This window comes from Condylura cristata, unplaced genomic scaffold, assembly GCF_000260355.1.
Source record: "Condylura cristata isolate star-nosed mole 26May11 unplaced genomic scaffold, ConCri1.0 scaffold00010, whole genome shotgun sequence".
Lineage (NCBI taxonomy): Eukaryota > Metazoa > Chordata > Mammalia > Eulipotyphla > Talpidae > Condylura > Condylura cristata.
Window position 1 is genome coordinate 3361790 of NW_004567111.1, and position 20679 is coordinate 3382468.

At 54.5% G+C, this 20679-nt stretch overlaps 1 protein-coding gene across 3 annotated transcripts; it reads right to left on the reverse strand.

Annotated features, from left to right (window-relative positions):
* Positions 1–96: 96 nt before the first annotated feature.
* ERCC5 (excision repair cross-complementation group 5) lies at positions 97–19143 on the reverse strand. Of its 3 annotated transcripts, none has more exons than XM_012723248.1 (15): positions 18977–19137; positions 15631–15806; positions 14113–14228; positions 13468–13554; positions 13235–13295; positions 11839–11982; positions 10179–10386; positions 8811–9899; positions 7877–8121; positions 7421–7540; positions 7100–7313; positions 5712–5856; positions 3619–3819; positions 2579–2663; positions 97–738 (listed from the first exon to the last, which is right to left on the reverse strand). In XM_012723248.1, exons 1-15 carry the CDS (start codon positions 19062–19064, stop codon positions 166–168), a joined length of 3552 nt encoding a protein of 1183 aa, XP_012578702.1. In that variant the 5' UTR covers positions 19065–19137; the 3' UTR covers positions 97–165. The 3 variants fall into 3 exon arrangements, with proteins under 3 accessions (XP_012578702.1, XP_012578703.1, XP_012578704.1); XM_012723250.1 differs by having other exon boundaries at positions 600–709; positions 18977–19143; XM_012723249.1 differs by lacking the exons at positions 14113–14228; positions 15631–15806; positions 18977–19137 and adding an exon at positions 13878–13916.
* Between the last annotated feature and the right edge of the window lie 1536 nt (positions 19144–20679).

Here is a 20679-nt window from a genome sequence, read left to right on the forward strand (position 1 = left end):
AAAACACTAGAAAGGGTGACATGGAGAAGCGAGCATGTGTCCTTCGTCGCCTCTGTGCTTTACAAACCACACGGGAGACACAAAGGCGGGCCCCGCGTTTATTATTTCCCGCCACAAATTCATGCTGAAACGCTGCCAGGTCAGTGCAGAGGCTGCGCGCTTATGTCAGGTTTTTCTCTTTCTTGCCCGAGCTCGCCTCAGTCTCCCTTTCCGCTTCCCAAACACGGGCCTGGCCGTCACCAGCACCGGCCTGCCCTGCTCTCCGTCGCTGTCGCTGGAGCTGCTGGAGGTGGGGTCCCCGTCCCCAGCTCTGGCCGGAGCCCTGGCCGCGCCCCTGGGTGCAGCAGGGCGGCCCGGCGTCCCCACCGCCGCTGCGCCCCTCGGCCTGGCCAGCGCGTGGCAGCACTGGGCGTCCTCGCCCCCAGAGCTGTCTGACTGGGACAGGTATGCGGCCCCCAGGAAGCCCCCGCCTGGCCCCTGGCCCATAGGACCCGAAGGCCTCTTCTTCTTCGGGACCGGGGGCTCCTGGCCTGGGCTGGCGGCGCACCCCGGCCCGGCCCGCTCCAGGGCCTCGCAGTCGCTCTCGGGGGCGCCTGGCGCGGCCTCCCGCTCCCGGGCCTCTCGCTCTTTCCGGAGCATGCACGTCACGGCTCTGTTCAGTCGCTGGCTCTTCATGCCCTTACCGTCTTGTTTCTCCTGCTGTGCTAATCTGAAGAAAGAATCAATTCGGAGCTGTGTCTAAACAGGAAAATAAAAGATGCATCAGACAGGTAAGCAGACTTGCTAAGGCCGGCAGAGGGCACCCTGGTCACCGCAGGGGGCGTAGGGAGCGGCTATGTTCTCCTCCAAGCCAGCTCCCCCACTCGAAGGCCTGGTGGTGAATTTGACCTGCTCCTTCACCCAGCAGTGACTGTGACCCCCAACCCCACCCCATAGGAAATCCCCTCCCGGCACTCCCTGGGTATTTCCCCCTCTCCGTGGTCAAATACACTTTGGAGCAACCCAATGTCTTAGGGTCTGTTTCAAATCCCAATAATTCCCTCTTTTGAAAACATCACCACAGAGCGCCTTCAGGAGGCTGCTGAGGAGCTATGTAGGAGTCAGGTGAGACGGGAGAGACAGAAGATGTATGAACACGTGTGAGAGTCACAAGAAACAGGCATGTCTTCTGTTCAGCAAATCTACTTTTTCTTTTTCACTCAAGTTTTTCTTCTTATTTGCCAGCTGAGGTAGCGCTGCGGACTGCACTGTGCATGTGCAGGGGGCCAGCCTCACACTCTGCAGGGCCTGTCACCACCCCACCCCACGGCCCCACTTCCACCCCCTCCCCCCTGGGCGCTCCCCTCCCCCTCCCCCTCCAATAGCCTCAATTCCAGTCAAACTTTAGGGTTTGCTACTGCGATCCAGTCTCTGTTCCACGAGCAACACCCGCCGCCATCGTCTTTCTCCTGAGTTATTTCACTCAGCCTCATCCCCTCCAGTCCCATCCCCACTGAGCAAATCCACTTTTTAAAAGACATTCTTTAAAAAGTTTCATCTGGAAAAGGGGACAGGCTTAATGCTCGTCACAGCATCATTTATGAAAACCCCTAAAGCAAACGAAAGCTAACGCCCTTTGCGGAAGTGTAACCTGGTCACGTGGAACTGCAACTTGGCACAGAAGAGCCTTGCTGTGGAGCCGGGGAGGGGAGAGGCTGCCTACCAAGCGGGTGGCAACTAGCGTGGGAAGGAGGGGAACAGCTGGTAACATGTGAGAAATAACAGATGAGGATGACTCGAACTCATTTTCACTGTCTAATCTTGAAGAAACAAACTCACCCTAAAAGCTGCAAGAAGGGAGAAAAATGTCACATATAAAACTGATCTGGAATTAAGGAATAGCCAGTCACAGATTTCCCTGTGGGCTGGTGTGCGCAATCGCGGTAGGGAATGCCGTCTACCTCGGCGTTGTTGCATGTTTCTGCAAAATTACCTCAGTCAGATAGAAATGGGCTTTATTTAAACACGAATCTTCCGCAATACGGCCTCTCCTCTGCTCAACGGTGGATCTGTATGTATGTTTTGGAGGCTGTCTCTGGGGGAGAAGGTCTCTGCGGGCAGGAACACGCTCAGCACAGGGAAGGCACCGTTCCCCGCGGAGTACAGGCCACGCACAGGCCCGTCTCGCCTCAAAACCGCCTCCGCTGGTGCGCAGGCTGACAGCGTGTGCCTCCGGCGCTTCCCCGACAGAACTAAAGCGTGTGAACACTGAAGAGACTAGTGACAGGGGCTGTCCTGACTTGGGGACTCCGCAGACTTGTTTAAAATGAAAATGAAGCTGAGGGGCTCGTATACTCCGTCATAAACACCTTCACGTGCGATCGGTTGTGAGGCTGCCTTTCCCCGAAGCAGAATAAATGGCAGGCCACCAGAGCCCAGCGCTGAGGCCAGCTCCCGCTGTGTCCCTCTGTTCCCTGGCCCCAGGTAGCATCACTCTACTGCCTGCCGTCAGCCCACCAGCGACCCGCCTGCAGAGGCCGCCGCACGCCGCCCCGAGCTGTCGCTCCCTCTGAGCTTGGGAACAAAGCCGTGCAATTACCTGCTGGACATTGAGCTGCTTCATCACTGGAAACAGAAACTCATCTGTCTTCGTCCTGTTCCAGCCAAAATACCGCTGACAAAATATGCAGGCAGTTAAGGCTTCTAGTGTTTCTGGACATAGTGAAGCAGCGGGAAATGAAAAGGTTCAAAGAACACACCCTTGGCTCCCTTCCTGTTCCGCCCCAGGCGTCTTCCACATTTATGAATATTAAGGTGGTAAACAACAATAACAATTCCTCCCACATAAATCACCAGCACTACGTTCTTTTACAACCCTTTAAGTCATGACGTGTTATGAAATCAAAGCCTCACAGCTATGAAAAAGATTGGCCTTGACTAGCCATATTTCCTTGAGCAAAAAAACCCTGTAGGTTAACTCAACTAAACTTCTACACATCCAAAAAATCACTTACACATGGAGAAAGGGGCGTTAGTAATATAAAGGGCAAAACTAATCTTTTCTACTGTCTCAGAGTAGATAATAAAGTAGCTGGCTGCAACTCTGAGTGTCTAGCCGAGGTGATTGTTCACAAGAGAAACACAGCAGCAGCCCCGCGCCCTACGAACTAGGGCAGACGTGGACTGCGGCATCCCAGTCGGCCCCAAAGAGGAAGGGGATTCTGACGAAGCTGCGTGGGGAACCTGAGGACATGATGCTGCATGAAATAAGCCGAGCATGAAACAGGCCAAGACTGTCCAGGGCACTCTGCAACAGTCAAAAGGACGGACGGAGCATGAAAAGACAGGGTGAGGGCTGGGGAGGGCCCGGGCGCGCGTGGGGACAGAGCTTCCGTTCCACGTGAGAGCTCTGGGGTGGATGAGGCCACGAGGGCACAACCAGAGAGGGTGCTTGACCCGCCCACGGCGACAGTCAAGATGGTGAATCCTGTTTTGTGCATTCCACCACACACAAAACACCCTAAGGTGAGAAAAAGAGGAACTAAAGGAGTCCTAGATAAAAGGGACATTAAGAATTCCTTACGCTCCGAGTTCAACCAAAGCACACACTGGGCTCGGCGCCACGTCCTGGAAGGATATTCCCTAATCCTGTGCAGGTCGGGCTTCCCCCACAGAAACGAGCCCCGGGAGTCGTCGACCACCGGCCTGAGGTAGGCGTCGGCCACCGCCGGGTTGGGGAAGCCGGGCGCCAGCTGCAGCCTGCGCAGCTTCTTCTTCACCTTGGTGTCGTGAGGGTTAGGTCTTATCTTCTTGTTCTTCTGGGCTTCATGCCACCACTCCCTGCAAGGCAAGAAGCGAGGGCAGCAGGACGCCCCAGGAGCTGCCCGCCGCGGAAGGCCTTCAGCCAGCAGACTCGGGCTCCTCTCGTGCTCGAGCGCCAGCTCCGAGTGCACCTCCGCTCACAGAGCGCCCTGTGCTATCTTCTGTGCAACCGATGCCCACAGGTCTGTGCCTGGCTCACACCGCCCACACTGTCCGTCCGTCTCCCCCGAGTCCACACCCATGGCCAGTCCCGTTGTCCTGGGCGTCCTTCCAGGTGCCCGATGGACGTAAGAGCTGCACTATTTACCTCAAATCAGCTGAACAGTGGCCCAGGAATACTGCATAAAATGTAAACATGCCAAGAACATGTTAAACTTCTGAAAGGTGCGATGTAACTTTTTATCAAAGCGTAACCCCAATTGGGGAGGGGGGTGTATTAAGTGGAGAGAGAAAAAGTGAACAGAAATGTTTAGAAGAACTAAAACAGGAGTGACTAGCAGGTTAGGGTGCACTGGCCGTGTTCTAAGTGAGAAACCAACTGCCCGCTTTCCTCACATCTTATCCGTCTTTAACTTTTCCATCATGAGCATAAGTGGCTGTGGCAGGTCAACAGAGCCACCTCGACATCCTCGCATCCAGAGGAAGGGCCCGTGTCCCCGACTGAGCCAGAGGCGGGATGCGCTGTGCTCCAGGCCCGTCTCCTGGGAGTCTGCCCCCGGGGCGCAGCCCGAAGAGCTCCAGATGGAGGGGACCGGGTCCCCTTCTGGCTGAGGGCCTGCCTGGCCATCCTGTGCATGAGCCTCACAAAGAGGCCCAGTGAGCTGACCACAGCACACCTGGGACAGAGGAGACACCCCTCGTGTCCTGACAGACAGCATCTGTCCTGACAGATTCATGAGCGAGTCAGTGGTGACACCGGGCCGGAGGGGACAGAACAATTTGGACAATTAGGGAAATGCGTGGTGCAAAAGCAGGAAGCTTAACCAGAGCCCTCAGCCATCTACACTCACGGGAACTCCAAAACGCTACCACTACCTGTGCACTGCGGCTCAGACTACCCGGGCTGCCAGAGGAGGGGTGCGGCGGTGCAGGAGTGCCACCTGGTGGGCGAGAGGGAAGTGCAGCTGTCCTCGCAGGGGCCAAAGGCAGAAAGAAAACTTCTCTCGGTTTTGCACGATAGTGTCCTAGAGTGCGGGAGCTAGGTCTCCCCTCTCTGCCGAATCTATTTCAGAACAGTGACCACGACTGCCAGCCAGGAGGATGCATCACAGCAAGAGCCAGCAGTGAGCTGCCCCCAGCGGCAGGGCTGAGGGGACACAGCAGGAGTGGAGCAGGCAGGTACAGCTGGAGGGCTGTGTCCTAGTGAGCGGGGCCTGCTGCCCTGCCCCAGCTGTGTGGGGCTCCTTGGGCACAGGAACCAGGCCTTTCAGATCTCATTTTTCCCTCAGAGAATCTAGCACTCACTGTGTAAACTCTCCCACTTAACATCAGCAGCCAACTCGAAAGGAAAGTTCTACAGAAGAGCACATGCTGCCGGCCCCACCAAGCTGCCCGGGAGGGTGCGGCTGGCCAGGGGCTGGGGCCGAGCGTGGCCTCTGTCCTCCCTGCACTTCTCCCGCTGGATGCACACGGCCGCCCCTGCCGGCCTCTCCAGAGCTCCCCGCCCTGGGGCTCAGTGTCTCCAGCCCCTCTCACAGCGCGGCTGCTCTCGACACAATCCAGGGAGGCAATCGGCGCCTCGACACCCCCGGACCTCCTCGACGAGGGCCCGATTTTATCAGCACTCCAGAAAGGGACCGCCCCTCCCACTGTCCGCTGAGCGAGGCCTTGGGCCCGCTGTGATGGCGGCAGCAGTTCCGACGGGCCACGGCGTGAGCTCAGCCACACGGGCTGCGGCGTGAAGAGCTTACGAGAACTTGAGCAGCGGCTCCAGGCCGTGGCCCGGAAACTCATTGAGGATCTCCATGGCGGTGACACAGCCGACGGTCGGGACCCCTTCCGTGTAATCGCTCCCCAGCAGGTAGGCCAAGTTTATCAACTTGCTCCGGTCCAGCCCTGTGGGGAAAGCTTCCGGTTTACGGACGTCTGCTTTGTAGCGCATGCCCGGCACCCTCCCGAAACACCTCACCCTGAAGGTGCCTCTGTGTCCGCCTTCAGCACAAGAAAACTGCCTTGGAGGTTTCAGCCATCCCCACAGCTTGAATTCCATCTGCACCAACCCCCAGCTCGGCCGTCGGCCCGTCTCTCCGGGGGCCACAGCCTCACGTCCTTGGTCGCCAGCCCAACGCGCCCTCTGATGCCGGGAAGCATCTGGGCCGTGAGCCAGCGGAGCTGGTGCTGCAGTACCCCCCCCCACCTGCTCCTCCTGCTCAGCCCTCACCTCAGGGGCGAGCCCCCACGACCCATCCTGCAGGGTCCAGATCTACTGGCCTTCTGCCGCCTCCTCCCTCTCTGAGTTACTCTCGCCACCTTCTCCCCCGAGCCCCGGCCCCCTGACCTCACCCGACCTGAGCCAGCTCTTCAAGCTCACACCTCCAAATACAGTCACATTCTGGGCCCTGGAGGTTAGGAATTCACGGGGTACGGGGAGATGATCCAGCCCAGGGCCTCTTGCCTTCCAGAGCACAGGAGGCGAGGGCGCCTCTCTGCCTGGGTGCTCGCTAGTGCTTTCGCTGGCTGCTTGGCACCAAGAGATCACAACTCGCCTCCTCTTCCCTAGACCCAGCTCAAGAGCCCCCGGTTTGTAAAGGTTTACCTGGCCCCAGCGCTACTTAAGGCCACGCGCTTCCGGCACGCTCTCCTGCTGCCCCGTTTCTCCCTAGGGCACATACCCCCAGCTGTGCACTAGTGTCTCTAGATATATAAAAATACGTACATCTTGGCAAGTGCTTCTCTGCTGTCTCCCCACTGGCAAGAACAACTGGCATCTGGGAGTCTCTGGACGTGCCACAGACGGGCAATGAGCGCTCACTGCCCCTCCCGCGACCCCTGAGGCCCCGACTCCCACCTGCCCGCCCCCACCGCTGCTTCACTCGAGATCCCAGATAAGGAGTCACAGCCCAGCCGAAGCAGGTGGTTAAACTGCAGAAAGTGCCTAAACACACAGGATTCTCATTTCTTAATTCTAATTTTAAAAATCTGACTCCTCTCTATGCACAAAAAAAGTCACATATGAAAACCTGTAGATACGCACTGCTTCCATTCAGGAATCAGATTCATTCTTTGGAAAGAAAATTTTCAAAACCCAAATGTCAAACAAAGGAAAACTGCAGAAAGGAGTCAGCTTCTGACGTCTTACCTAACTGGTTGTGAAAATCCACATACTGGTAATATTCTACAAACTTGTTTTTGTTAAAAAAGTTCTTATAGACATGCCGCGCTCCAAACAGCCAAATATCACTGTCATCAGTGATTGTTCCGGAAGTCTGGTCCGTCAGGTCCAGGAGGGCGCACTGGGCCTCGGCCTCCATGGGGGCCTCCACGTAGGGGATGCCGAACAGGCGGAGCAGCTCCTGCGAGTTACAGATACACTGTGACCCCTGAGGCCGGGCCCGCCGGACCGGAAGCGGAAGCCCTGGTGACTGAGGAAGGGCAGGCAGGCCCGAAGTGCTCCACCCACCTGGCTTTCCAGAAACATCTGTCCCGTCACAGTGGCTGCGACCCGTTCTTGCTGCTGTTTTTGCGCATTCAGTGATGCTTGTTGTGCTGAAAGATCACTCTCCAGCATTTCCAGCTCCTCCTGTAAAATAATTTGTTACTTATGATCAGACTTCTACGTCCAGTGGACACCACTTGTTATGACAAGCCTGCATTTAACCTGAGATGAATAAAAGCTTCTCCATCTTCTCAGGCTTCCCGCCTAGGTTTCAGAGCAAGTCCGGAACACCTGTAGTGCTGCCTCAGAGACCACAGGCAGCGCAGAGACCATCCCACCGTGACCTACGCAATGAGGCAGTACCCTCAGGAGCAAGGAGACAAGCAGAGCGCGAGCAAGTTCCACCACTCTGCACGCTCAAAGCCTCACACTCAGCATGGCCGCCCTGGCAATGAGTTAAACACAATGTCGCGGTATTACCAAATTAATATCTTGCCATTCGTTCAGCGAATCGTCTGCATCTTTGTCAGCTTCTTCTCGCGGCTCAGGACCCAAGGCCTGGCTTCCAGAGACGTCCCTCAGAAGCCCCGCGGGGCCCCCAGTGGCGTCTTCCTTAGTTCCTGTCAGCTCCTCCTCACCTTGTCCAGAGGGAGATTTAGCAGCTTCATGAAATTCAGCCTGAAGTTCATCACTGCTAATTACACTCTGCACTTCGATGAAACTTCCTGCGTCAATACAATAAGGTCACTTAAACTACAGCTGAAATGTTACAATGGCCCCCAAATCAAAAGCTTCCCAAAGAATCCTGAAGTGTTTCCCCCTAAAAGTATGTGAGTGTAACAGAAACCATGTAACTGCAACGTATTACTGCTAAGTACAATAACAGGTGCAAATAACTTCAAAATAAGCCTTTCACCTAGGCGCTGGCTCTGTCTCGCAGCCAGGACCCAGGCTTCCAGAGGCGTGCGAGTTAGCTACATCTGAGTCTGGCCTCCAGTTAACTAGCATCGTGCTAACCTCAAAGCAGAGAATTATCAAACTGTGCTAGCGATTGTGGAGGTGTCAAATATGCCTGGTGCTATTTTACAAAGAATAAAGCTGTGAGTTCGTGCTCAGAATTCTGGACAGACGCTCAAGGGAAGCAGCTCTTCCCCTCCCCCTGGCCGCCCCCTCCTGAGATGACTTTCAAAAGGACTGTCTCCCCTCCTTCCCTTCAGACAGGAAGCCCTGGGTTCGGGGAACAGTCAGGCTGGGGCTGAGGAAAAAGCCAGGACCGGGAGGAGGTGGCCGGCAGGACGGGGCTGGCCTCCACCCCGGCCTGTCCAGGCAGAGAACAAGCCGCGGGCAGGGCCTGGCAGCTCCCCTGCAGAGGGAACAGCCGCCACCTCTGCCTCTGACGAGAGCGGGCACCCACCGTCAGAGTCGCTGTCCTCAGAGCTGACGTCCGCGGCTCTCACGGATGCAGGTGCCAGCACGAGATCCTGGCCTGCAGCTCCAGCGCTCCCCTCTCCTCCGACGGCTTCCAGGGAATGCCCGGGGAGCACCCCTACATTTTTCACCTCCCTCTGCGCCTCCGAAGGGCCACCTGGGGTGTTTCCCGTTTCCTGCAGACACTCGGCATCCAAGGCTTCAGAAGCAGGACCTTTTCCCTCTTCCTCGTCCTCATCACTTGAAAGGGCAGAGGAGTCATCTTTACTCGGGGATGGACAGAGACCCCGTGGTCGCCCCAGCACAGGGGTGCGTGCTTCCCTGTCTGTACCAGGCGTGGTGCCAGCCGGAGGAACAGCTGTTGGCTCCCCGGCACCCCGGGCATGGCCAGCCATTGCCACAGAGTTCTCCAAGGGGAGAGGGTCTGCTCCACCCCTCATGGCAGGCTCACTACTAGCCTGGAAGGCCTCCCTCACCATGGCAACGACCGACTGTTCTGGAATGCCAGAGTGAGCGCCTTGGCAACAGGCGGCACTTGGGAAGGGCGTCACCCCTGCCAACTCTGTGTCATGATTGGTGCTGGGCGCACACCCCTCAGCCAGGTCCACATGAGGTGACCGCGGGGCTGGTGTCGACAGTGGCCCTTCCCCTCCTCCGGCTCGAAGTCCTCCAGCAGGCTCCTCATTGGACCTGGCCAGAAGCAGGTCTGCGGCTCCTGGCCCTCCCACCTGTCCTTCACTCCCAGCATGCACTTTCCTGTCTCCGTCGTCGTCGTCGTCGAGCGCTTTCTGAATGGCTCGGAGAGTGGCTGGGGACAGGGAGCCCGCCTCCGGGGGAGCAGGCGCAGGGGGAGCAGGCGCGCTCCGCCCCTGAAGCCACCTGCCAGGCTCCCCCTCCTCCTCCGAGCTGCTCCCCAGCATGGCCGCCTGCATGGCCAGCACACTTCTCGGGGAAGGAGGGGCGCCGAGCTCCTTCTCCGGCCCCGGCTTCTTCACATCAACTGCTGTGCTCTGCACTTTGCTGGGTGGCGGAAGAGACTGTGAATCCCCGTCTGTGACTTTCTTGGCTTGAAGACCTTAAAAAAATGAAAACATCCTCACTCTGCGGTTTCAGTGTGCTCGTACGTGTTCGGTAGGGGACGAGGGGCCCCTGGCCCTTGGAAGTCACACTTTCACTTCAGCAGCAACTGAGGGCCCACTCGTCGGTTAAGCTGAGGGTGCTGGCACTACTCCTGAGCCTGCCTCACCTGCGCCAGCACACAGGGGCCTGCTGCTATGCTCTGGGGACAGCAGCTCAGAATTCAGGGCCAGGACATAGTGCTGGGCTCCAGCGTCCCGCAGGGCGGTGCGGGTACCTCTTATGAGGATGTAGTGGGAAGTGTCCTCAGAGACCACTCTCCTCGACTCCACCTCCTTCAGGAAGCCGCCTTCCTCTTCATACTGCCTCTGGATTTGCCCCGAGTGCTGCTGGTTCATTTCCTTCTGGACATTTTCTATGTGTTGGTTTAGGTAGTTCTTTTTAAGCAAGCCTTTGAGCTGGTACTGTGAAAAGTCATTGGACTCCTGCGGCAACATGAAGGGAACAGTTTATGTTGCATATGACAGCATTCCTGTCTTTCCAGCCCTTCCCCCAGAGGGGCAATTTTTTTCATTAGTGGTATTTTCACATTATAAAATTTGAGTACTAGGAAAAACTATCTTGGTAAAGAGACTCTTTAACCCAAAAGGAGCTGGCAGAAGGAAAGAAATGATCAAGTATCCAAACAACATGTACTGAGCATGTTAGACATGCCAGACACTGTGATACTTTAATTATGGCTTAACAGTCCTCTAGAAAGCAAGGAAAAATGCAGTTCAAGCGTGCGGCACGGTCCCTGGTCCAGGAAAGACACACAAGTCACAGCAATCGCAGTGAATAACAACAGCTAACCCTCAGGCAGCATTTCCTGTGTGCGGCTTTCGAGAAGCTTCTCTACGTTACCCTGTTCTCTCCTTCATCTAGATGCCAGACCCCATCTACAAATGAAGAAGCTGTGACAGACGTGGATTAGGGGCCTTCCCAGAGCCGCTGGCTAGTTAGCCATGGAGGTGGGAGTAAAGCAAGTTGCTGACCCTTATGCCAGGTTGTTTCCAGTACTGGTTACTCTCAATGTTTTTTATTTTATTTATTTGTCCGTACAAGAGCTGGGGTAGAGGCCAGAGGTACAGGGGGTGAGGAGATTCACCAGAGACAGAGTTGGGAGCAAAGCGGGCAGATCTACTGAAATCCACTGCTGAGGGGAGCAGCGGGGAGACAGCTCAGTCTGCTGCGCCACGTGGGTCACTCCCTGGCCGGGGATCAAATTCATGCTGAGTGGCTGCGATAGCTTCAGAGTGCTGAGGCTTAGGCCCTGACATTACTCTTAGTCTTTAGCATCGTTTCTATCACCACACAGCACAGCTCACACGGCAGAGTCTGGCTGACTTAGAGCTCTCCCACAGGGCTGCTGCGCCAGGGGACCCACATGCCCATTCCTGGGGCTCTGCAGAGGCAGAAGAGAACAAAAGTCCCAGAGACTGTGTCTGTCTTCCTCCCACTCATCCCACTAGTGCTCACATGACCCACATTCTGCATCCTCAAAGGCCAGCCGGAGCACCCTTAACATTCAGTCACAGCACACAGACTGAGCCTGTCTCCCCCTGAAGTGATAAAAAAAAAAGTACTTCTGCCTCTGTCATTTGTGTGCACCCCTCTCCTATGTCCACACCCTCTGCGGAGAGCCGGAAACTAGTGAAGGACAAGAAATCTCTCCTGCCGTTTCATGTCGTTAGGAAATGCCCTGTCTGTCAGGAAGTACGAGATCCACTTTGACTGAGTCCACCAGTGAGTGGAGGAGCAAGGGGCGAGCCCAGGAGGAAGGAGGCCCTGACGCCCGGGGGCGGGGCGGGGCGGAGGGTCAGGACAGGCGCCTAGTACCGGCCAGAGGCCAGCCAGAGGCGGCGGCACCGCTGCGGACACTCAGGGCCCGATCTCACCTCAGGCATCGCCTCGAACAGCGTCCTTCTCCGCTTGGTAAACTCCTTCATATCCGTCAGGATTTCGTGCTTGACCTCAGGGGGCAGGCTGCTGAAGTCTTCCGACTCGATGTCTATGGCCTGAGGGTCATGGAAGAACTGCTCCTGTGGAGGAGACACCGTGAACGTGCCCGCGGGGCCTGCCGGGTCGCACCATGTCTGTCACAGACGGCGGGGGACACTCGAGGGCCCCAGAGGGCGCCACCCAGCGGGCGCGAGTGAGCACACGTGGAGCCATGCTCTCAAGGCATCCAGGTGCCCCGTGGGCATCCACAGCCATCTGCAGTGCCACGCGCAGGGCTCAGCCCAGCATCAGTGATCACACACTGGGACGTCCCCCACTCGCTCGCCCACTCCTTCATCTACCTGCCGTCCAAACACCCCTCAGCGCCTCTGAGGCGCCAGGCCTGCATGGTACCGGGGCCAGGGTCTCACCAGACAGGCCTGCAGCCCAGCTTCCCCTTCGCCACCCTAGTGAAGGTTCCGCATCATAAGGGGAGGCCTCAGAGGTGACTTGTGCGACCTGCGCGCCCACCCGAGGTCCACGGCCAGTGGGCAGTGGGGCCAGAGCTACGTACTGGCCTTCCTGGCCACCAGCACATGGCCCTTGCCCAGCACAATCGCACCCCTTAGCAATGTGGAACCCCCAATTCCTGGGGGTGCAGTTCGACACTCCCCCCCATGAACACGGGATTTGCTCGTCCATGGGGATGACGGTTTCTAGCTCTTCGCGCGTCTCTGACAGGCCTCCTGCCTGATTCCTTCCTGCGTCGACAGAGAACAGGGCTCCGCCTCTCCCAGAACGCAGCCCCAGCACAGGGAGAGGCCTCCCGCGGGCGAGTGAGCTGATGCCGGTGTCACCCTCAGCCTGGACACGCCGTGCGGTCCAGCTACCTCTAACCACGTCCTCAGAGACTGGGGGTCGGCCGTCCGCAAGCCCGCCCACCCCGCCGTGCAAGCGGAGGTAGTAGGTGACCACGTTCGCACAGCACGGCGCACTGCAGTCGGCGGCAGTGGCACCAACGCGCATGTGCATGTGGTGTACAGGCACACAGCACAGTGCTCGCCAGCGCGCTCGGGGCCAGACGGGCTAACGCGGGTGCGTGCTCTGCGCACACGCGCGATTTGCCAGCTGGCTGTAACGGAATTACCCCGGGTATCTAGATGCGTGAGAGAAGCAAGTTCCAGGCACGCGTGCACAGGGCCGCGTGCAGCTCACATACGCACGCAGGCACGGTGCAGCACCTCTGCCGGCAGCTCTTACAATTCGCTCACTCTGCACCTTGGTAGACTGCTCACTTTCACGTCACTGCTCCAAAGACGGCGCGCATTCTGGACTCCAAAGTGTGGTAAATACCTGTAGAGCCTGCTTTTGGTCCATCCTCTCTTGCCATTCTTTCTCATCTTCCTCTTCCGAACTGAAAGGCAAGCACTCATTCAGGCGTCTGCCTCCGCCGCACCAACAGAAGCCGCTCCCGCGCCAAGGCGCAGCGAGCGCAGGGCGACAGCGGCAACCCGCAGGGGGCCTCGCGGCGCCCTGCACCAAGGTTCCAACTGGCGCGGAGAAGTGGTGGCTGTGCCCGTGCTTACCTGTGCTTTTCTTCTTGCTGTAAGGGCGGCAGAGCGTACAGGTCATCTTCTCTCTGAACTTGGGTCAGACTGGGCAGTGGATCGTCTCTGAAAGGCACACAGACTTGAGCGGAGGGGACGAGGAACAGGGTTCCCGACTCCCCTCTGGTTACGCGAGGAGGACCCCAGGACAGGGCGACCCCTTGCCTGCACAGGTGGTTGGCCAGACCCCACGGCTGCAGGCCACAGGAGATGGCTGGGCCCTGAGCACCAGGCCACAGCTGGGCGGGGGCACACAGTAGGGCCGCGAGGAAACAGAGCGCCCGCTGGCCCGCGCCCCTCCCGACAGGATTCTCCGAGCGCAACTCTGCGGCCTGAGTCACCAGGACGGGGTGGGGGGGTCAGGGGGGCCTCCCACCTATTCCTCTCACCTCACCCTCTCTCCTGAGAGTTAACACTAAGGAACCCACAGGACTCCAACGCAACAATGAACTGCTTTAAGTTCATCTTCCGGGGCGTGGGGGTTGCTGCTGGGCGGGGGTACAGCAGAGCCAGGGTGAAAGGCTGATGCCTGATCCCGCCAGCGCTGGAGATGGTGTTGCCTCAGACAAGCAGAGGAAGAAGCCACTGAGTTTGTCTTTTAAATGAATCTAATTTCCCTCTTGCCTTTTGCTTCTTAAGGTAGTTTTGATAGCTTGTCTTTTCAAGAATGTCTTCAGAAGCTTCTCTGTAGTTTTTTTGGAGTCACTAGTGGCCAAATCCTTTCTCTGCCTTCTCTTGGCCTGTGAAAAGGAAGGAAATAAGTTTTGACCTCAGGGTGCTAATAGCATATTATGTATCACATGTAACCCATCAATCTATCTAGTATCTAGTGCATGTATAGGCTTCATAGATAGATAGATAGATAGATAGATAGATAGATAGATAGATAGATAGATAGATAGATAGATAGATAGATGTAGGGGTGTGTGTGTGTGTGTCTAAGCCACATTTCTGTGATTTTTCCCATAGATTTGGTTTCCTTCAGACTGGGATGGTCTCAGATCTTGCTCTTCCTCCTGCTGCTGTCTCTGTGACTGTCTTCAGGCTCCTGCTATATAACCACACGCAGTCACTTAGTGGGGACTGGTAATACACAATATATTTGCTGACTATTAACTTACTTTCTGCTTCCTTTAATGTCCCCAATAGGCCTAAAATTTGGTGATATATAATAAAGTAAATGCTTCCCCAAAGGAATTTTTACATTAAAATAATATATTCTTTCAATGTCACTTATGCCAAAATCAATCGCTAATATGAGCTTTATAAAAATGCATTGCTAATTTATAACTCTACCCTCAATATTCAAGATTATGTCATGGGAAGTCCTAAAATGCATAGAAATGCCTGGTAAGAGATGTACTCATAGGAAAAATGGAAGTCTCCCTGTTTACAGTGGAATATAAGGCAGCAATTCCACACTTTCTTTCCCTTTCTCATCCTTCCAGATAGTGTTTGATACAGAGTTGGCCTTGGATCATCATTCATGTCTAGATCAAGCTGTGTCCAAGCAGTAACCCTCTTACCCTGCGTCCTCACATGTGTACGTGTCTGACTGATAGGGTATAAAATGATGAACTGGCAATTTCGTCATATAAAGATCACCCTGTACCCTATGGGTGATGTGGGGGAAGGAGGACATAATCAATTGCCCCAGAGATCACATCACTCAAATGTTATTTTAAGCTACCTTCAGAATAAAGCTCTCATTCTTTTACATCCTGCCCAACTTCCTTCCTTGATCAGCCAGGCACCACTTAACACTGGTTACCCCTAAAAGCCAATTTAAGAGGAGTTTCCGTCACTGAGGATCTTCCATGTGGCGCTCCACGTTTTCTATAATGTTCCCAGCAATGCCCACGTAGCTGCAACAAATGCAGACTATGTAAGGTATCTTAGGGATACCTCTGCATTGTAAAAATTTAAGAGTTGTATTAAAAGTTAAATTTTTATTGCACCATGAAATACTCTCATAAACAAACCTTTTTAAATAATGCTTATCTGCTCAAGATAAAAATGTTTCAAAAAACAGCTGAAATTAACTTGGCTATATGTCCAAGTAAGTCTTGGTTTCCAAAAATCTAGAGACAAGAAAAACTTTTCTAAGAGTGAAAAAAAAAAACAACAACAGGCGACTCTTACCAGAGTCTGCTTCTTCAGTAGCGGAGCGTCCCCATCAAAGACAAAAATAGGACGAATTCGAAAAAATAGGAGCTTGCAGAGGCGATGGAACAAAGTGAGAAGATGGGCGTTTTCTATGGAGTTGCCGTGACGGTCCCGGACGCCCTTGAGAGCCTGGTTTAGCCAGATGCTGATATCTGGAAGCATCGTTAAAGGAAGACACTGGATTTCTCCCCTCACGCACTCCATCTTTAGTGAAGCCCTTCTAACGGCCCCCATCACCTCAGGTACCACATCTAAAAGTTTTCAGAACCTTGAGCCTTGACTGATTTGGCCTCTGCCCCTTTCAAGTCACTGGGCTTTTCTCAAGCCCTGGAAATACTAAGCGCCTTCCTGCTTCCAAGGGCTTCTCATACAATTTCCTCTGCCTGCTTAGTTCTTCTCTCTAGACCCAATTATCTCCTACTCCCTCAGCCTGGACTAAGGGCTGGTTATGCCACCCTAGTCAAAAGTGTATTGCTTTTTATTGGACAGAACTGATTCTACACATTGAACAAAACAAAGTGCCTGCCATTCTGGTGCTTGAAATGTAGTGGGGGAGGGGGTAGACAGGCGGCTGACAGACTCAGGTAGACCATGCTTCCATGGGCTGCTCTCTCTCTCATAGGTGCAGAGGAAACAACAGAGATCTACTAGTAAGTGAAGGGAGGTATTTAAACAAGTGCATATGGCCTAACTTACCACCATAAAAAATCAGATCCACAAGCAGTTAACCTAATACTATATGCTAACTAGGTGCTGCTAGTGGAAAGCAAGCTCTCAGCATCCTGTACTGGCACGCTACTGTGTGCCAGGCATAGCCAACAACCTGTGGCCACAGCAGGGAAAACCCAGCCCTGAGCAAAAGAAACAGCCCTAGCTCTGAGCGGCTCTCATTCTGATGGAACAGAGACCCCCCAAAAAAACTAAAATCAAGGAATAGATGTCTCTAAGGTCATTCTGGGTGTCAAGGAAAAAGCAGAGCAGAGTAACAGGACAAAGAGGGGTGGGGGGCTCGTGGCTGTTTAGTCAGGGGAGGCCTACTTGCAAGGGAGACCTGGATGCGCAAGAAGCGAGCGCGTCCTGAGGGCACAGGGCACGAGGAGGCAGGGCAGAGGCTGCCTGGGCAGAAGCAGGCTTCCCTGGGCCCAAGGTGGGTCAGCCTCGGAGAGGTCACTGGGCTTGACTGGCACATCACGCTGCTGGGCCAAGAGGAGCAGCTGTGGGGAAGCCGGCCTCAGAGGTACAGGAGCATGGCAGGAAGGTGGAGAGGGGACAGCCCCTGAGGGGCAGGATGTGGAATGGGCTGTGTAAGTGCTTCTGCTCACCACACTATCACACAGGATTAAATAAGATGACTTTAATTTTGTAATGAAATGAGGAAAGCTAATTTCAGATCCATGGCTCCCAACTCTGTTATCCTTTCGAAGTCGATCTGAATTTCGCTTCTGAAACAGATACTAAACATGGGCATGATTAAAATTCTAAGGCATAGAGATCTTTTAAACACAGGTAGTGCCAATTCTCAGCTAGGATGGAGAGTTCCACTTTGAAATCTTTAAAAAATATATGTAAATTAGGCAAGCTGAAAACATTTCCATAATTCAACTTATATCATTTCAGTAATGTTACAGAAGGAAAATTAAATGTATCCTACGGTCAAAAAAATTAAAATTTGCTGCAAAGCCAAGATAAGACATGGAGAGCCAAGAACATTTTGAAACCAAAAAAATCACTTCATTTCCATCCTTAGGTAAGCTGAAGTGCAGTAAATCCCCAGTATGCATGACCTAAAAAGAATAAACTAGCTTTCTGATACAGGTAAGTGTCTTTTTAATGTTAAGAGACAGGCATTGAACTGTTTAATTCCTTGTTGACACAAACATTTAGACTCTATAAATCAACTGGACATTCGGCAATGGATGGTAGAGCAACCAAGCCATTTATTTGAAAGAGGCCAAAGTGAACTGTGAAGCTGATATAGTTTTGTTTTTTCATAAAATAAAAAAAATACAAGTATATTCCAGACATTTGGATTTGAATCCCATAAAGAGGAAACTCAGCAAAGCCAGCTGTGGAACAGATAATCTCCTTTATGTAAATAGGAGGCTATCCTTAACACCTGGAGCGCCTTAGTCCTCCTTAAATGATTTATTTTAAAAAGTCTAAGATCCCATAAAAATAACTCCCAAAGGATACTTCGAGCTATTTTAAAATAATTGAGTGTAATGTTTTTCTTTTCCTTACTTTGGACAACTTCTTTAAAAAAATGGAGGAGGAAAAGAAAATGTTGGACGTGTGTCAACCTAAGAGATTTTACAAATCGCTAACTCTTCCTATGGACGGCAAGGTAAAAAGCCTAAGTCTTCGATGAAATTTTTAAGGAATCCTGTCTGCAAACCGCCCTCCCATCACACAGCAGGAAACCCTTAAAAAAGCAGTGATTTGGGGAGTCACTAGGGGGCAGCAACAGCTCAAGAGAGGTTAGAAACCCTTTTCCCCCTCTCCACCACCACACAAAGTATCCAGGGCAAAAACGTTCGAGCCAGTCAGAATTCGTTATATTTGTATTTCAAGATTATTCACACTGCAACAAAATATACCAGCCTTGCTTTTCAAAAAGCTCCTTTCGCTGACCTCCCGCCTACCCTCACGCAGCAGGTGCCACGCCAGCCAGCAATTGTGCCCCGGTCTCCTCTCCACCCCTTCTGCAAGGGAATCGACACTCCAAACACTGAAGGGCGCTTGACGACGAAAAGGCACGTTTGGATGGAGAAAACGTGCCATCCCAAAGACTCTAATCCAACCAGCCAAACAGGCGCAACCGCAAGCCAGCTGTCCCTCACAGGCTGGGGGGGAAATAACACACTGTGCGGCTTTTGAAGTCTTTCCAGGGCTCCACCGCGCGACGCTCCAGCCCCAAAGGCCTCATTTGAAACGCTACCTATGCTGAAAGAACAGGACAAACACCTGCTGCAGTACCCTTCCTCTAAGGCGACACCACGCAAACCTGGCCGGAGCCCCCTTCGCTTTCCCCCGCCGCCCCCCGAGCTGGGACAGTTAAGGTTTCCCCATGGACCGTGCGCGGAGCAGTCCCAGCTCCTCCCATCTCAATGACCCCCCAGCGCCCCCCCGCCCGGGCGTGGGCACCGCGTCCCGCACTTGCAGGTGGGCGATCGCAAGCACCCGGAGGCGGAAGGCAAGGCCCGAGGCGCGGGCTCCGACCCCGCGGCGCGAAGGCAGAGCGGGGCAGCAGCGGCTCGGGTTGGGGGGGGGGGGGCCGCGACCCCGGGGTCGCCGTCCCCCATCCCGCCGGCGCGAAGGATACCCACGGCCAGGACCTTCCCCTCCAGCGTCTCGGGGTTCACCGGCCGCCCGGAGCACTCCAGCAGCTTCCAGAGCCCCTGGACCCCCATGGGGCACCCAGGCTGCCGGTCCCAGCAGCCCCGGCCGCGCCGCCGCCCGCAGGACGCCCCCGCCGGGGGCTGGCAGAGGGGCCCGGGGCCCAGGAGCGCCGGCCCGCGATATGGGTCCCGCCCGGCGGCTCACACCGATCTCGGAAGTCAGACGCGGGCCGACGCTGGCCGGCACGGAGAAAGCGGGTCCTCGGGTCGTAGGGGCCCAAGAGTCACTAGGGGCGCCGGGTGAAGAGACGCGAATGGCCAGAAGAGGGCCCTCGACGCCGCGGGGCTTCCCGAGTCAGCCACGCCGTGGGCGCCTCTCGGCTTCCGTCGCGGCGACGCGAGGGCGGAAGTCCCGCCTTCCCGTGACGCATATTCGCGGCGCCGAGGGTACCCCGGAAGTGAAGGCCCCCGCTCCAGCGGCGTGTCGGGTTGAGTCCGCCACGGTGGCGACCTGTCAACCTTAGGTGTCCAAGCATTGCGCCGATGTCTGGCCACCTGGGCAGCGCGTTCTTGCCCGTTTTTTCGGGATCAGTTTCCCTACGAGCCCAACAGTTCTAAAAACAATGCAAACGTGGGTTTGCTCTTGAAGCGACCCCTGGAAGGGGCAGGCTTTGAAATACGGTGTCTTTTTCTTCAGCATTTGGCATTGAGGATCCACGCTTGTGGAAAGGGACTGACTTGACCCCTTAGGACAGATCCAGCGCCCACCACACCCCAATTGAGTGTCCGGCGCTGTTCAAGTCACATTCGTTCAGAACTTCCTTTTTATCTGCAAACTAGGCATAAAACTCATCTCGTAGGCTGTTAGTAAGGCGATGTATGCAAGCGCTTAATTCCGGCAATTATTCGGTAACATCATATTAATGCACATTTTAACTACTGAAAGATACACACTCGGTGCAGGTGAAGGTTGAAGAAACGAGCAAATGTTAAAAGGCTCTCTTAAGACAACTGTATCAGAAATCAGTTTTTAACCAAACCACATCTAGTCCCAAACATGGTTCACAGTAGTCATGTGAGTTAACCTAGACCCAGTTCACCTCTGTCAGAGATAGGATTCCATAACTGTTTCAACCTCTTCTCAAGCTCTCTCGGGCATCTTGCACCCTGCTGAGAGAAAACTCCCTGGGAAATTTGGGAGGCTTGTTCAGATGGCGTTCAGACCCTGTCTGGTCATATCGCAATATCATGTTAGGACATGAATATATGAATTGTGCCTCCCTTCCCCTCCCCGCCCCAATCATGCTATAGTTCTAATTCCCTGCACCTGAGAATGTCATTACATTTGGAGAGGGGACTTTAAAAGAGTGGTAAATACGTTAAGATGAAGTCATTAAGGTGGGCCCCAATCAGGGTGACAGGTGCCTGTCTGAGAAGAGGAACTGCTGGGTCGCTAGGGTTATATGCACAGTGGGAAAACCATGTGAGGACAGCAAGGCATCCATTTGTAAACCAAGGAGAGAGGCTCAGAGGAAACCCAACCTGTCTAGGACTTGAGACTGTGAGAACATAAATTTCTGCTGTATAAGCCTCCCAGTCTGGTGTTTTATTATGACACCCCTAGCAATGGAAGACAGCCTATAAGCCAGAGCAACTTTCTTCACCAGTCTGAATAAACAGATACCAC

Coding starts and splice junctions, on each gene's coding strand:
- ERCC5 (XM_012723248.1), bottom strand. CDS start 19,064: ATGGGGGTCCAGGGGCTCTGGAAGCTGCTGGAGTGCTCCGGGCGGCCG. Junction 10,387..11,838: donor TGTTCGAGGCGATGCCTGAG/GTGAGATCGGGC, acceptor ATGTTGCCGCAG/GAGTCCAATGACTTTTCACA. Junction 739..2,578: donor AGCAGCTCAATGTCCAGCAG/GTAATTGCACGG, acceptor TTTCCTGTTTAG/ACACAGCTCCGAATTGATTC.